This window comes from Mesoplodon mirus (assembly GCF_964341445.2).
Source record: "Mesoplodon mirus genome assembly, chromosome: X".
In the NCBI taxonomy this organism is placed as follows: domain Eukaryota; kingdom Metazoa; phylum Chordata; class Mammalia; order Artiodactyla; family Ziphiidae; genus Mesoplodon; species Mesoplodon mirus.
This window is the reverse complement of record NC_138981.1, coordinates 12,880,338-12,896,251: the sequence shown is the minus strand read 5'-3', so window position 1 is coordinate 12,896,251 and position 15,914 is coordinate 12,880,338. Positions and strand designations below refer to the sequence as shown.

Sequence of the window (15,914 nt, the reverse complement as noted above, 5' to 3'; positions counted from 1 at the left end):
GGCACTAGTGCAGTTTAAGAGTAAGGAAGGGCCAAGAAACCGATTAACCACATCCTATCAGCCAGCTGTTTCCCCTCCCTCCTGAGCACACAACTCAAGGGCAGGATGGTATTACAGAAAGCCTGCACAGCAGAAAAGGCTCTGGATTACTGACCACAAAACTTGGACTCATATCACTTCTGACCCAGACTCGGCATTGCCAAGTTGCTCTTCCTCTGGTGACCTGAGTTTTCTCAAGTTATAAAATGAAGGGATTGGGCCTCCCTGGTGGCGCAGTGGTTGAGAGTCCGCCTGCCGATGCAGGGGATACGGGTTCGTGCCCCGGTCTGGGAGGATCCCATATGCCGCGGAGCGGCTGGGCCCGTGAGCCACGGCCGCTGGGCCGGCGCGTCCGGAGCCTGTGCTCCGCAACGGGAGAGGCCACAACAGTGAGAGGCCCGCATACCGCAAAAAGAAAAAAAAAAAAAAAAAAAAAAAAAATGAAGGGATGGCCCACTCACTTCTCTAGTTCTCTGCAATGCAAATAATCTAAGATCTTCTCACTTTAGTGGCTATAAAGTTAGATGAGACACAGGGAAGAACCTCCCAGTCAAGAGAGGTTCAACCCAACAGGCAAGGAAGTGGGCCTCTGGATCCCCACGAGATTTGGAAAGCATAGCCTTGGCGGCCATGAAGGGAGGAGCAGCCCTGGAGAGCACTTCCTGGTCCCTCCCAGCAGTTCCTGGTCCCACCCAGCGGTGATCCCAGAAAAAAATGAGCGCCCCTACCGCCAGCAGCCTGCATCCCTCCCAATCAAGCAACAAATACATAATACTGTACATCAGGTGTCTCCTTCATTGAAAAGAGAAAACGGAAGAAGTGAAATTATGGAAGACCATAATTACCAAGGGAGTCTTTGACGGGAAATGTTGAACTTGTCTGAGTTCCCATACTGCAACTCTCTTTAGCCTGATGATATTTTGCCAATTCTTTCAGAAACTGCACGAGAAAACCTGAAAGACACAACGTGTATAGTTTCGTTTCACAACTTTCTTTCATTCAACTGTTGTTCAATCACTGTTTATGCAATCTTGGTTTTATAACATTATCTTTTTTTTTTTTTTTTTTTTGTGGTACGCGGGCCTCTCACTGTTGTGGCCTCTCCCGTTGCGGAGCACAGGCTCTGGACGCACAGGCTCAGTGGCCATGGCTCACGGGCCCAGCCGCTCCGCGGCATGTGGGATCTTCCCGGACCGGGGCACGAACCCGTGTCCCCTGCATCAGCAGGCGGACTCTCAACCACTGCGCCACCAGGGAAGCCCCACATTATCTTTTTTACATCATGCATCTTTTAAGAATAATTTCTGAGGAATGGCGTTTCCAAGCATGATACAGAAACCTACAAGCAATAAGGAGAAATATTCATCAAACGTACAAATTAAGAACTTATATGTGGCGTGAAATAGCAAAGTCAAAAGACAAATGATACACTGGAAACAGCTATTTGGCATAATACAGAGACAGAGAACTAATCTTCATAAACATCAAAGTGTTTTTACAAATCAGTAAGAAAACAGAAAAATAGGGCAAGACATGGACAAAGTTCACAGAAAAAATTTTCAATGTTGAATAAACATGAACAAAGTTATAAATAAATGCAAATTAACACTACAACAGAAAGATCGCATTTTCCCGATAAGCGTATAACCAAAGTTTTAATCTTAGCACTCTAAGTGTCAGCAAGGGGGCGGGGAAGCAGGCGTGCTCTTTTCACTTGGGAGGGAAATTTGCCCGTGTTTATGGATATTCAAAATGCAAGTGCCCTTTCACCTAGTCATTCCACCTCTCTGAATTTACACAGCTATACTTTCCCAAAAGGGTGTAGCACTGCACACCGCATGCTTCTAATGGCAAAAACCAAGCGATGAAACAATAAAATCTCCATCAACAGGGGGTTAATTAAATACACCCTAAAAAATAATTAGTCCAAGTACACGGCTAGAGAAAGATATATTAGTGGATAAAGAAGGCAAATTGCACAACAGTATCTATAATATGATCCCATGTATATATTATGATTACATATAGACTTTGACACCTGTGAACTAAGTTCTGGTAGGATAAACAAGACACTCTTTGTTCTAGTTATCAGCAGAAAGTGAAATTAGAGAATATGAACAGAAATTCCTACTCTTCTTTCACTTCATACCCTTTTGAATAGTTCAAAAATCTTTTTTTTCTTTTTGGCCACACTGTGCAGCTTGTGAGATCTTAGTTCCCTGACCAGGGATCAAACCCAGGCCCCTGGGAGTGGAAGCACAGAGTCCTAACCACTGGACCGCCAGGGAATTTGCTGAAACTTTTTTTTTTTTTTTTTAAAGTCATGAGTATAAATTTTAGAAGTTTTCACTTTCTTGGAACAGATGAACGGACTTCTGCATCAGCCAAGTTAAGGGCTTATTTTTCTTTTCTACTGAAGATACTACAATATACTATTTTCTTAAATCGAAGTATAGTTGATTGACAATGTTAATTTCTGCTGTATAGCAAAGTGATTCAGTTATACATATATACACTTTTTTTCATATTCTTTTCCATTATGGCTTATCATAGGATACTGAATATAGTTCCCTGTGCTGTACAGCAGGGCCTTGTTATTTATCCACTCCATATATAATAGCTCACATCTGCTCACCCCAGCCTCCCACTCCATCCCTCTCCCATCCCCTCTCCCCCTTGGCCACCACAAGTCTGTTCCCTATGTCTGTGAGTCTGTTTCATAGATATGTGGAATCTAAAATATGACACAAATGAACCTATAAGTGATATCATACAATATACTCTCTTTTACTTCCCCTACTGTAGATATAAACTCTGTTCTTTCATATTCATTGCCTTGCAACTCTTCTGTCTTATCCACCCTCTTCTTCTGACCATTTCCTATCAGCCTGTTCTCACCTCACCCCTTCCTGCTGTCATGTTGAGGCCAGATCTCGGCTCCCTCTATGGACAAAGGTCAACGTTTGGCAGAAATCTTCAAGATCCTGCAGGAGGTCATCTTTGGCGGTGTGTGCTTCCACCTCAGCATTTCTAATGCTGGTGCCTTTTCCTAGTTCTGCAGTGCTTTCTGCAGGCCCCTAATTAGTTCCACTTCCCCTCTCTCCCCTCCACACCCCCACCCAAGAAGGATACGTCTAGTCTCCTCCTTTATCCAGTCATTTATTTCTATCAGTATGGACTCCTGTTTTATACCTTGGTAATTATAATTCACGTGTAATTCTACTACTCACTGATAAAACCCACTCCTTTATTTTGTTGGTCCAATTATTCCAGCTTTGGCCTCTGGGAGCACTTTCATCGTGGGTTTTTGTCTTAAGCACTTCCTTAGGTTCTAGCACTGTAAGGGGCTCCAGGCTCATCTTGTATAGTCTCTGTTCCACTCCTGCAATCAACCGCTGCTCCAAGGAGCCCTGGTTCCTATTATTATGGAATGGTATTAGAAACCGAATCTTAGTACTGCAAACTGGGCTCGAGGTGTGCTCACTGCAACTGGGGTGTCACTGCTTCTAGCCCCTCAGCCTAGACAGCAAGGAAATACGAACGTACACTAACCTGTGTACACAAACATACCTATAAATATCTCTATGTATCATCTGTATCTATATTAAGCTAAACATGAGTTCATGCTAATGTCTCCAACTAAGCTATTACCATATGGATCATCCTAGCCTCCTCCCCTTGTTTATCTGTAAAGTCCCACTCCAGCAGTGAACACCTGGCTCCCACCATCTTCTATCCACTTACTTAATTGCTCAATTACAGCATACATGTATCATGGTTTCAGAATTGTTAACCAGCACTCCCATGAGCAATAACTCTCACCTTGAATACACAGCCTATGTACAGTTGCTTCTTTCGTCTTAGTCTTCATTCCTTTCCAAAGTTAGATAGCTCAGCATATATTTTCCCCACCCGCTTCAGTGAGGTTAGTACAGTTAGATTGTTTTGTCACAGTCCGCATTCCATCCTGAGATCACCTGACCTCCTAAATTTGCATACATGAAGGCTTGTTCTTTGTAAAGTTCTACAGGTTTTAGGCAAATGTCTAGTGCCACGTATCATACCATTACAGGTATCGTAAGAATACTTTCACCACCCTAAAAAAAAATCCTGTGCTTCACCTCTTCAACCTCCTACCCCTCCCTCCAAATCCCTAGCAGCCACTGATGTGTTTACTATCACTATAGCTTTGCCTTTTCCAGAATGTTGCATAAATGGAATCATATAGCACGTAGCCTTTTCAGACAGGCTTCTTACATTAACAATACACATTTGTGATTCATCTATCTCTTTGCATGGCTTGGTAGCTCATTCCTCTTAGCTGAGTAGTATTTCCCTGTCTGGAAGTACCACAGCTTGTTTATCCATTCAGCTACCAAATAACATCTTGGTTGTTCCCAATTTCTGGCAATTATGAATAAAGTTGCTACAAACATTCACGTGCAGGTGTCTGTGTGGACTTAAGTTGGCAAGTCACTTGGGTAAATACCTAAGACAATGACTGTTGGATTGTAGGGTAAGACTATGTTTAGTTTTGTAAGAAACCACCAAACTGGGCGTCCCTGGTGGCGCAGTGGTTAAGAATCCGCCCGCCAATGCAGGGGACATGGGTTCGAGCCCTGGTCTGGGAGGATCCCACATGCCGCGGAGCAACTAAGCCCGCAAGCCACAACTACTGAGCCTGTGTGTCGCAACTGCTGAAGCCTGTGTGCCTAGAGCCTGTGCTCCGCAACAAGAGAAGCCACCACAGTGAGAAGCCCACGCACCTCAACGAAGAGTGGCCCCCGCTCGCCGCAACTAGAGAAAGCCCACGCGCAGCAACGAAGACCCAGTGCAGCCAAAAATAAATTAATTTAAAAAAAAAAGAAACCACCAAGCTATCTCCCCAGGTGGCTGTACCATTTTGTATTCCTACCAGCAATGAGTGACAGTTCCTATTGCTTCACATCCTTACCAGCATTTAGTGCTTAAGGTGTTCTGGATTTTGGCCATGTTATCTCATTTTTGTTTTAATTTGCATGTCTCTAACAAATAACATGCAGCATCTTTTCATATGCTTATTTGCCACCTGTATATCTTCTTTGGAGAGCTATCTGTTCAGATCCTTTGCCCATTTTCTAACTGACTTGTCTCTTTAGTGTTGAGTTTTCAGAGTTCTTTGTGTATTTTTGATGCAAGTCCTTTATTGGATGTCTTTTGCCAATACCCTCTCCCAGTCTGTAATTTGTCTTTTCACTCTTTCATAGAGCAGACATTTTTAAATTTTAATAAAGTCTGACTGGTCTATTTTTTCTTTCATGTATCATGCTTTTGGTATCATATCTCGTCGCCAAATAGCAGGTCACAAAGATTTCCTATGTTTTCTTCCAGAAGTTTTATAGTTTTGTGTTTTACATCTAGATATATGATTCGTTTTCAGTTAATTTTTGTGTAAGGTCTGCATCCAGGTTCATATCTGTGCATATGAATGTCCAACTGTTCCAGCACCACTTGCTGAAAAGACTGTATTTCCTCCACTGAATTGCCTTTGTTAAAGGCTAGTTGACTATGTTTGTGTCGACCTATTTCTGGGCTCGCTATTCTGTCCCACTGATCGATCTATGTATCTATCTATCTATCTATCCTTTTGCCAATCACAGGCAAGGATCTTAACTTCCAGAAAGAAAAAAGCCAGTGTCCAAATGCTCTGGCCAGCTATTTTCTGGGTATCATTATCTTTGAAAGGAAAAATTAGGGGTGGGAAGGATGTGTGAGTGGAATCTAGTGGAAAAGTACTGTAACCATGTAACAGATCAGCACCCTCCAAGTATAGACACAGTAAGGTAAGACCAAAGATCTCTGTCAGGGAATACACAACAGTTAGGTACAAAACATCTTCTTACGTGTTTTCTGATGGTCTCAGTCTCTTAATGGGGAGCCACCAATTTTTAAATCATTTCATTTTACAAGTAGCTGCTTTACTGTTAGCCAAGAATTCTATCCAAATTGTGTCATTAGGATGCATGACATGTCTGCAACTCAGTTTTTGTGAGTTTCAGAAATTTTACTAGGATGCTGGGTAAAGCTGGTAAGAAATGTTAGCCAGATGTCTTTCTGACCTAGAAAGATTTAAAGAGCGCTTAAAGGTGAAAAGCTATTTTTAGTAGTATAAATACCTATAAATAAATGGATTCTTTCTTAATATACCTTCAAGCCCTAAATTGCTTTCTGAAATAGTTACACTACAGACAGCAGCTATTTACTTAGAACTGTGCTGTCCAACGTGACAGCCACTAGTCACGTGTAGCTACTTAAATTAAAATCTCAGTTCCTCAGTCACACTAGCCACATTTCAAATGCTCAACAGCCCCATGTGGCTAGTGGCTCCCGTGTCAGGCAACACACATACAGACATTCCCATCTCAGAGTTACACTAAACAGCACGGCCACAGAATCTACAACCTAGGATCACCTACGATCCTCAACTTCAGTAAGAGTGACCTACTTTGCAGGTGATCTAGAATGTCTTGTGATCCAAATATTATACATAGGATGGATCAACAACAAGGTCCTACTGTAGAGCACAGGGAACTATATCCAATATCCTGTGAGAAACCATAACGGAAAAGAATATGAAAAAGAATGTATATGTATGTATAAGGGAATCACTTAGCTGTACAGCAGAAATTAACAACATTGTAGGTCAACTATACTTCGATAATACAGTAAAATAAAAACAGAATGTCTTTTGATCCAATTTACTTATCCTCTGCTAACATTACTCCCGGGAGACCAGGCAGTTAAGTCACAGGATAATGACTGGCAGAAAGTAGGTACTCAAGTGTCTGCCAAATGGCAAGTCCTGAATTAATGTCCCAGCAGGGATGGTAGCAATGCTGGCAACAGACAAAATCAAGGAGCACACTAACACAAAAAGGCCATTTCATGGTGTTACGGATTTTTTGGAAAAGATCTAAATAACAACTAAGCTAGTAAGTTGCCTGTAATGCATATGTTCATACTACCAAGGCCATCATCAAGTCCAGCCTGTGGCCTGTCACCCACAGCAGTTGTAAAGGAAAAAACCTCAGCTTCCCTCCTTCTGTGTAGGGGAAAACCCACCTCTTCCCTCCCATCTCTCCCCTCCCTACGGGCCCCTCGACTTTTACACAGAACACTTCACAAAACTTATTTCTGACTCTCCTGGTCACCCAGTGTGTGGGGCTTTTCTTCACACCAAGCCATTCTCTGCGACACCGGATGGGTGGCCTACACTTGAACTCAATTCTGACACTGTCCACCTGGAGGCAGCATCCGACCCCATGGGTTAAGGGCCTCAGTCCCACACTGACCACCCCCTGCCGCCATACCTATACATTCTTCAGGTGCGTCACATGCCCAAGTTGTCACCTGTGCTTCTGAGCAACTGGCTATACATAGGAGGTTCCCACAACCTCCTCCTTGGGCTTCATTAACGTATCAGAACAGCTCACAGAACTCAGGGAAACACTTTCTTACGTTTACCAGTTTATTAAAGGATACGACAGGGAGCTTCCCTGGTGGCGCAGTGGTTGAGAATCCGCCTGCCAATGCAGGGGACGTAGGTTCAAGCCCTGGTCCAGGAAGATCCCACATGCCGCGGAGCAACTAAGCCTGTGTGCCACAACTACTGAGCCTGTGCTCTAGAGCCCGTGAGCCACAACTACTGAGTCCGTGTGCCACAACCTGAAGCCCGCGTGCCTAGAGCCTGTGCTCCGCAATGAGAAGCCATCACAACGAGAAGCCCGTGCACTACAAACAAAGAGTAGCCCCCCGCTCACCGCAACTAGAGAAAGCCCACACGCAGCAGCGAAGACCCAACGCAGCCAAAAATAAATAAATAAAAAAACTTATATATAAAAAAAGGGATATGATAAAGGATACAGTTGAACAGCTAAACAGAAGAGATACACAGGGCGAGGTACATGTGGGAAGGAGCCCGAAGCTTCTATGCCCTCTCCAGGTGTGCCAATCTCCTAGCACCTCCATGTGTTCACCAACCTGGAAGCTCTCCGAACCCCATACTTTTGGGATTTATGGAGGCTTCATCACACATTCATGATCGATTATTCACAAAAATGATCGATTATTCATTTTCAGTCCTCCTCCCTTCAACAGAATGGGGAGCAAAGCTGAAAACCTCAAGCTTCTAATCATGGCTTGGTCTTTCCAGTGACCAGCCCTCATCCAGGAGCCATCCAGGGACCCACGTAGTGTTGGCTCATTCGGACACAAGAGACTCCTATCACCCAGGAAATTACAAGGGTTTTGGGAGCTGTGTGCCAGGAACTGGGGGCAGAGACCAATATATACATTTTCTATTAGCTCAGAGTAGTTATGGACTCTTTGAAGGTGATTATCAAGGCCAAAATTAAAGCAATTTATCAGGCCTATATAAACAATAAAAAAAAGCACATTACTGAACAGATATTTCACTCTTTAAGCCAATATTAATACAATACTCTATATACTGTACTTAGGGGCCTATCTAGGATACAAAGGTAGTGGCCTAAACGTTACTTGTTTTTGTTTTGGAAATGTTCCAAACGGTGGGTATCTCCAGCTTTCAGTCCGTTTGTAGGGCTCTTGATGCTGCCTCTAGTGTTCTCATTTGAGCAACAGCGATTTTAAAAGGTTAAAATTTGGGGGAAAGGATCCACATTTGTAAAATAGATGAATCGTTCTATCTAAAAAGGTATTGTCAGCAAGGAAAAAAGTCAAATGATTCATTCAAATTCCCTATTCTTCCACCTGAAAATTATTAGTTTCATACTTTTATACAAAACAATACATAACAAAAATGTTCCTATTCTCTACAAAGATGAAGGCTCCTACCTTTTTGGTTTTCTTTATCAAATCCCGAAACCTGTGAAAAGAAAATATTTTACCTTTATTCAACTATTCAGTTATTATTAACAAACCAAAGCAAGTTATAAAAACGAAACAATCCTACCAGTGATTTATAGAGACTGGATTCAGGGTTGATTTTAATGAGTTGTAATATATCCTGCATAGTAAATACCTTAAAAAAAAAGTACACAGATTTTAACATCAATGTCTAAGTGACATATTCAGAAACATCCCAATTTAAGACTAAAAATCATGGTTCAGACTAAATAAGATTATAACTATGCTAATAATGTAACACGTAAGCTTTCTTATATTAAGTTACAATAAACGATGCAGTCAAAAGGATAAAATTTTTCTCTTGATCACGTAATTAACCTCTAAATAATTCACATCAACAATGATGTGCCTAACAGGAATAACAGAAATGGTTCATGTCTTACAGATAAGAAACACTCAAACATCTGAGGCACCAATGAATATATGAGTGCATTCCAGGGTCTTTCAATTACAATGACATTTTTAAATTACTATTGCTTCAAAATGTAAATAAACTAAGTTTGTACTATCTTTACAACTACAAAATGTTTGTTTAAAACTATTTTACATATACATGTGGTCAAAGAGTTTGAGTATTCTTAGTAAACAATACATACTATAGAAATACATGCTGTGTCTACCCTGAGAACACTGATACCATCCACAATTAGTTTTCCATTAAAGAATATTCTGCACAGTATTTTAGAGTATAGAAACCTTTAAGTGTGTGAACTAGATAATCACTGCTATAACCATATAATTGACACATTATTCATTCTAGAAGCAAAATTGTGAAATGTAATTAGAAAGTTAGATAGAAGGATCAACAAAGAATTCCTAATGCTGGTAAAATCTGAGTGTTAATGAATAAATACAGCATATTTAAATTTTAAGCTTTTCCAATAATAACACTGCTGTTCTCTTAAAACAGCTGAATACCACACTTCTGGACAATTATGGCCAAGGTAAAGAGTAAAAACATACGGACAACCCCAAGACTCAACCCTAATGTAAACTATGGACTTCAGGTGATAATGATGTGCCAATGTAGGTTCACTGAACGTAAAAATGTACAGAGTAAAAAATGTTGATAGCAGGGGAGGCCTGCACGTGTGGGGTTAGGGAGCAGATAGGCAATCTCCCTTTCTGCGCATTTTCGCTGTGAACCTAAACTGCTCTAAAAAATTACGTCTATTAAAAAAAATAGGGAAAGTTTGCTATATCTGCCTTTAAAATAACCAAGTGTGACTAGTATGTTCAGTGGTTGGTGGAAAGATAGTTACAATAATTAGGCAAGTGGTAAAAGGTGTTCTAATATTTAAGAACTCCACAGGTTTTCAAAAGTTACTTATCCCTCACTTCTCTTATGTCATCACAAAGACGACAAATATCTGAAGAGACTGTAGCATACTGAAGACAGCAAACTGTAGATCTAGATTTACTGCCCTGCATTGCCACTTACAAATCATGTGACCGTGAGCAAATCACCCCACCTCTCCAGTCTGGACCCTCATCTGTAATCCAAGTACCACCTGCAGAGTGACCAGCAGTGCCAGCCTCACAACAGACAGTCAACATAAATGGCAGGTTCGTGTCCTCAGACTACATGGAGTGTCAGAGCACTTCTAGCTCCAAAACATCACAATTCTATAAAGACGAATTAAGATACCAAGGAATTGGTAACAATGTCAGATTTCATACCCCTTTGTCACATTATAACAAATACATGATGTAACTTCAAAGATAAACAAGAAAGGGACCCAGCTAGCCAAGGAGCACTTAGCTATTATCTGAGGGAGAAGCTGTTAACAGAAAATTCAGAGACAGAAAAGCAAAGATGTTACCTTTTCTTTTGCCAAACCACTTTCCGGAAAGAAGACAGAAAGTGAACATTCATAGCCACATCTCTGTAAGTGATCTGCCACTAGACAGTTGGAAGCTCCCATTAACAGGGAGCTCCCTTCCACTGAGATGGACAGGGACTGCACTTCGCCACTCAGCACAGGGTGCATCAGTTCGTGAATAAGCTGGTTTCGGAGTTGCGTCTAGATCAAATACAAAATGAAACAAGAGGGGAAAAAAAATTTCAGCAGGATTTTTTCCACTGGCGGAACAGACTTGTCACATGAATTAGAATCCTTCCTTTTGCTTCCAGAATGGTTCTAAATCCATGGCCACAAGTTAGGAACCTTCCCCTGGACACTCTGTCTTACCCTGTGAGACAAGCAGCCCAGTGGGTTCTAGAAAGAGTAGCTTGCTTTCACCAGCTTCCAAGTGAGCTGGTGGTGAACCAGAACATGGTGAGACTAACTTCGCTTCCCTACCAGCCCAGTTCAGCAACTTTTCATTGGGGTACCAAATACAGGAGAAAACTCTGCTACTTCCTCACCTCTCTGCAAATTGTTGGAGGATACGAAAATAATACTGGGTTCAATATATTCAAGTATATTGATCAAAATAAAATTAGGTTCCCAAAAGGGAAATAGTATACACAAGAGAAAAATCAGTAAACCCAAAAAAGGCTTATTAAGATTCACTTTCACATGGACTATTTACAATTCTAGACGTTATGAAATATAATAATTTCCCCCTATTTTATAAATGAGGAAATTTAGGCTCAAGGTGGCTAATTTTCTCAGTTATAATACCACTGTTATTATTCATTTTGGTTTTAAAAAAAATCCCCTAATCAGACTGCTGGATATTTGTTCTAATTTATTTTGCACATAATCTGAAACATACAATTGGGCAGAGCTTAAGAGTACACTGCCTAGATTCATGGGGTTCAGCAGTAAATAACATCTACGGAATTATTATTAATAGAATACAAACAAGAAACAAATGAAGTTCTCGTTACATCTCTTTCTTCTATCCTTTAGCTAAAGAGAATATATTAGTTCTATATATAGTTCTATATTAGTAGTATAGAACAAAACTCATATGTGTATCTAAAACCCTACAGTACTGGGCATATACCCAGAGAAAACCATAATTCAAAAAAACACATGCACCCCAATGTTCACTGCAGCACTATTTACAATAGCCAGGTCATGGAAGCAACCTAAATGCCCATCAACAGATGAATGGATAAAGAAAATGTGGCACATATATACAATGGAACATTACTCAGCCACAAAAAGGAACAAAATCGGGTCATTTGTAGAGACGTGGACGTATCTAGAGACTGTCATACAGCGTGAAGCAAGTCAGAAAGAGAAAAACAAATATCGTATATTAACGCATATATGTGGAACCTAGAAAAATGATACAGATGAACCGGTTTGCAGGGCAGAAACAGACACAGATGTAGAGAAGAACATGGACACCAAGGTGGGAAAATGGCCAGGGGGTGGGGTGGTGGTGGGATGAATTGGGAGATTGGGATTGACATGGATACACTAATATGTATAAAATAGGTGACTAATAAGAACCTGCTGTATAAAAAACTAAGATTCAAAAATTCAAAAATAAAATAAAATCCTATAGTAAAAAACACATTTACAGTAAACAAAATATATATGCTTTGCCTCATCTGATACAGTTAAGTAACTGAAAAGAGAAAATTAAAGCCTCCTCCACCAGTAAAATTTAGTGGTTTAATTAAATTTGTAACATAGTAATGAAGAAATATACTTAGATTCAGCTTAATTAACAAAAGGATTTAGGGTGTCTTGCAAACAAGTACTGAAATGGCTAAGAATTAAATGAGGGATTTAAGCAGGGTAAAAGGAAGAGTAGCAAACAGTGGAATGACATTACAGATGAATTTCCATCTTGACACACCCAAAAAGCATGACATCTAGCACTTGCTGGAAGGAATCCAAAAACTGGCCGGGGGGGGCTTTCCAGCAGCCAGTGCCAAGAGGGAAATCTATTCAGAATTAAAGCTTGCAACGTCTCTAAGACAAAAGTAAGCACAGAGCCCTCACCCCAAATTGTGCCTATGAAAACTTCTCCCCAAAAAACCATAGGGGAGTTCGGGTTTGAGCATGAACCACCTGTTTTCCTTGCTTGGCCCTGCAATAAACCTTTCTCTGCTCAAAAAAAAAAAAAAAAAGAAAGAAAGAAAGAAAGAAAGCCAATAATTGTGGGGGGAGGGGAAGTAGGAGAGACAAGACTTAGAGACCCGGAACCCTCAGCACATCTCTCAGCAACTGACAGAGTAGACTCAAAAAGGAAAAAGAAGATTTTTCATAAACTTCATTTACCAGATACCCATATATGACTCTGTACTTAATCATAAATACAAATTCTTTCCACACACCCAAAGAGAAAGTGAATTAGGCCACTCAAAACTTCAATTGTAAAAATTAGAACTCACTCAGGTCATTAAACTGAGAAAGTAAATTAGCTCAGACTGAGAAAGTAAAAATCTCCCCTGCCAAAATCCCCCCTGCCATTGATCACGCTAGAAAAACAAACTGAGTGGCCAGCTGCAAACAAGAAACAGTATTTCTCCTTAGGATAGGCTGCAGCTGTGAAGTGAACAAGGCTAGCATAATCCTGATACCAAAGCCTAACAAGGAGAGCTCAAAATGGATAATGATAGGTCATTATCAACTAGACTATAGACATGAAGTAAAACCCTACCAAACCAAACCCAAAGGACAGTAAGAGAACAAACACCATGCCCAGACGCAAAAACCATTCCTCCTAAGAAAGTGGACTAATGTGTGATATACTACAACTAATTTCAGGTGGGTTAAGGAATTAACTGTAAAAAAAAAAAAAAAAACAGCCTTTTAAAAAACTTAAAAGAAGTGAATATTCATTCTCAGTGGAAAATGACTGAGAATAATCAGCACAAAAAAAGTAAACAATAGACTTGACCACATAAAAATGTAACTTCAGTATTTCTAGAGCCAAATTAAAATTGAAGACAGATAGTATTGTCACAAAAAAGGAAAAAAAGATTAAGTTTCCATTAAAAGGACTCGTATCAATAAGAAAACACTAGCACCCTAGGGAAAAAAAAAGGGCAAGGGGAACATGAAGCACCAATCCATGGAAAACATACAAATGGCCAGAAAATATATGCAACCTCACTGATAAACAAAAGAATGTTAAAATAGTTTCTCAGGCTTAGATTGGTTTAAAACATGTCATGATCATACTATTGGAGAGAGACGTGCATTCTCAAACTGCTGGTGGAATATAAACTGAAGTTGACCCTCGAACCACCGGGGGTTAGGAGTCCCCTCCATATCCCCAGTTTTGCATCAGCAGATTCAACCAACCACAGACAGTGTAGTGTTGTAGTAGGTATTTATTGAAAAAAGTCCACATTTAAGTGGACCTGAGCAGTTCAAACCCGTGTTGTTCAAGGGTCAGTTGTATTACAACCTTTCTAAAACAAGACATGTACACCAAGAACCTTACAAATGTTCACGCTCTTTGATTCATTAATACCACTTCATCTATCCTAGGCAAAAAGTGAGAGACGCATTTGAAGGAATGTGTAAACCTGGGTATAACCTAAATATTCAATAACAGGGGAATGCTGCATAATTACCCATATGTCCAAAGATGAGCCTGGCGCCAATGAAAATGAGGATTTCAAGACACATTTAAGGACACAGGAAAATGCTCACCATATAATAGTAAAGAGGATACACAAATACACGCAACATTATGCCAATTAGTACTTGTATTAGAGATGACTTCTTTTCTATGCTTTTCTATATTTCAGATGAGTTTGAAGTATTTTTCAGATGAGTTTGAAGTATTTTTCAGATGAATCTGAAGTATTTTTAAGTTACAAAAACAATGGAGGAGACAAGAAAAAAACTGTCCTTAATTTCCCATTTTAAGTGTAAAATGGTCTCTTGACATGTATATAGTAATGAAAACACATTTCAGCTAATCCTACTCCTTGCTGTTAATTCATACATGAAAGTGTACTAAGAAATATTTGCTGCTCAAGTATTTATACATTTCAATATATTTTAAAGAAGAAATGCCTCATTCCCCCTTTTCTACAGTAAGCAGTCCCTTAATGTTTTCTATATGGTGACAATATCCTCTGTTCAAATATGAGTATTACAAAACCACTTATTAACTCAGGAACCTGTAAGCCAAGTCTTTAAAACAAACCTAACCTTACTAAAATGTGTTTGTTTTACGATTTAAGAGTTACACAGGAACAGAGCAGTGTAATTCACCAATACAATCTGTGTATCATGCTATTTTTAAAACCCAAGACATGGATGTCTTTACGTGTGGACTACCTGTTACAGGTTACACTTGTAAAATTTATGTAAGAGATATGCCTAAAAGTGATACCTTCAGTGAATCCAGTATACCTCGATCCTTAAACGTCTGGTACAGCTTTTTGCGCAGTTCATCTTGACTCAACACATCAGATTTGGGGAGCATGGTGGACTAGAAGAGAAAACGGTTACGGGTTACCTGGCGGGCACAAGGGACGTGAATCTCTGAAGACGGTTGGTGGCCTCCAAGGAAGCCAAAGGCGGTTTAACGGAAACAAACAAAGGCTCCACTTCCGCCCGCCCCGAGGAGGGAGCAGATGTATCTACCTGAGGTATCAGGTGTGAGCTTCCTCTCGAGCCCTCCCTACTGTGCCCGGGGTCGGAGCCCAGAGACCGGGGTGCAAGCCAAAGCCTAAGGGAATCCCTGGCCGGAGAGCCCTGCCGCTGTCCCAGAAAAACGGGAGGAACAAGCTGAACTCCAAACTAAGAACTCAGGCAGAGACACGCACTTTCTTTCTCCGCGGTTCTGATAAGTGGGCGTGGTTGTGGCCCACGCGAGACTCTCACTGGCGGCTGGAGGGCTGAGACCGGAGACAGAAGGCCAGAGAAGGCGCAGCACTAGCCGGAGTTCGAACCGCTCAGACCTAATTCCACCCCTCCCCGAGATCCTCCGAGCCCAACCGTGCTAGCCTGGAGAATTACAGCGAAAGCCCGGACCTGCGCCGCCGCGCTGCGGCTAGAAGCTCCGCCCACTATCGCGAG

At 40.9% G+C, this 15,914-nt stretch overlaps 1 protein-coding gene across 6 annotated transcripts in view; it reads right to left on the bottom strand.

Annotated features, from left to right (window-relative positions):
• OFD1 (OFD1 centriole and centriolar satellite protein) overlaps nucleotides 1-15,904 on the bottom strand; it is a 64,608-nt gene extending 48,704 nt beyond the window's left edge. For 4 of the 6 annotated variants that reach the window (XM_082610564.1, XM_082610562.1, XM_082610565.1 and 1 more), the window contains exons 1-6: nucleotides 15,480-15,890; nucleotides 15,226-15,324; nucleotides 10,788-10,988; nucleotides 9,011-9,079; nucleotides 8,893-8,923; nucleotides 885-992 (exon numbers count right to left, since the gene is read on the bottom strand). In XM_082610564.1, the coding sequence (XP_082466690.1) occupies nucleotides 885-992; nucleotides 8,893-8,923; nucleotides 9,011-9,079; nucleotides 10,788-10,988; nucleotides 15,226-15,318 (502 nt within the window). In that variant the 5' untranslated portion in view covers nucleotides 15,319-15,324; nucleotides 15,480-15,890. Of the gene's footprint in view, nucleotides 1-884; nucleotides 993-8,892; nucleotides 8,924-9,010; nucleotides 9,080-10,787; nucleotides 10,989-15,225; nucleotides 15,325-15,479 lie in introns of all 6 variants that reach the window. The other 2 variants (XM_082610567.1, XM_082610563.1) reach the window with 2 other exon arrangements.
• Nucleotides 15,905-15,914: the final 10 nt, after the last annotated feature.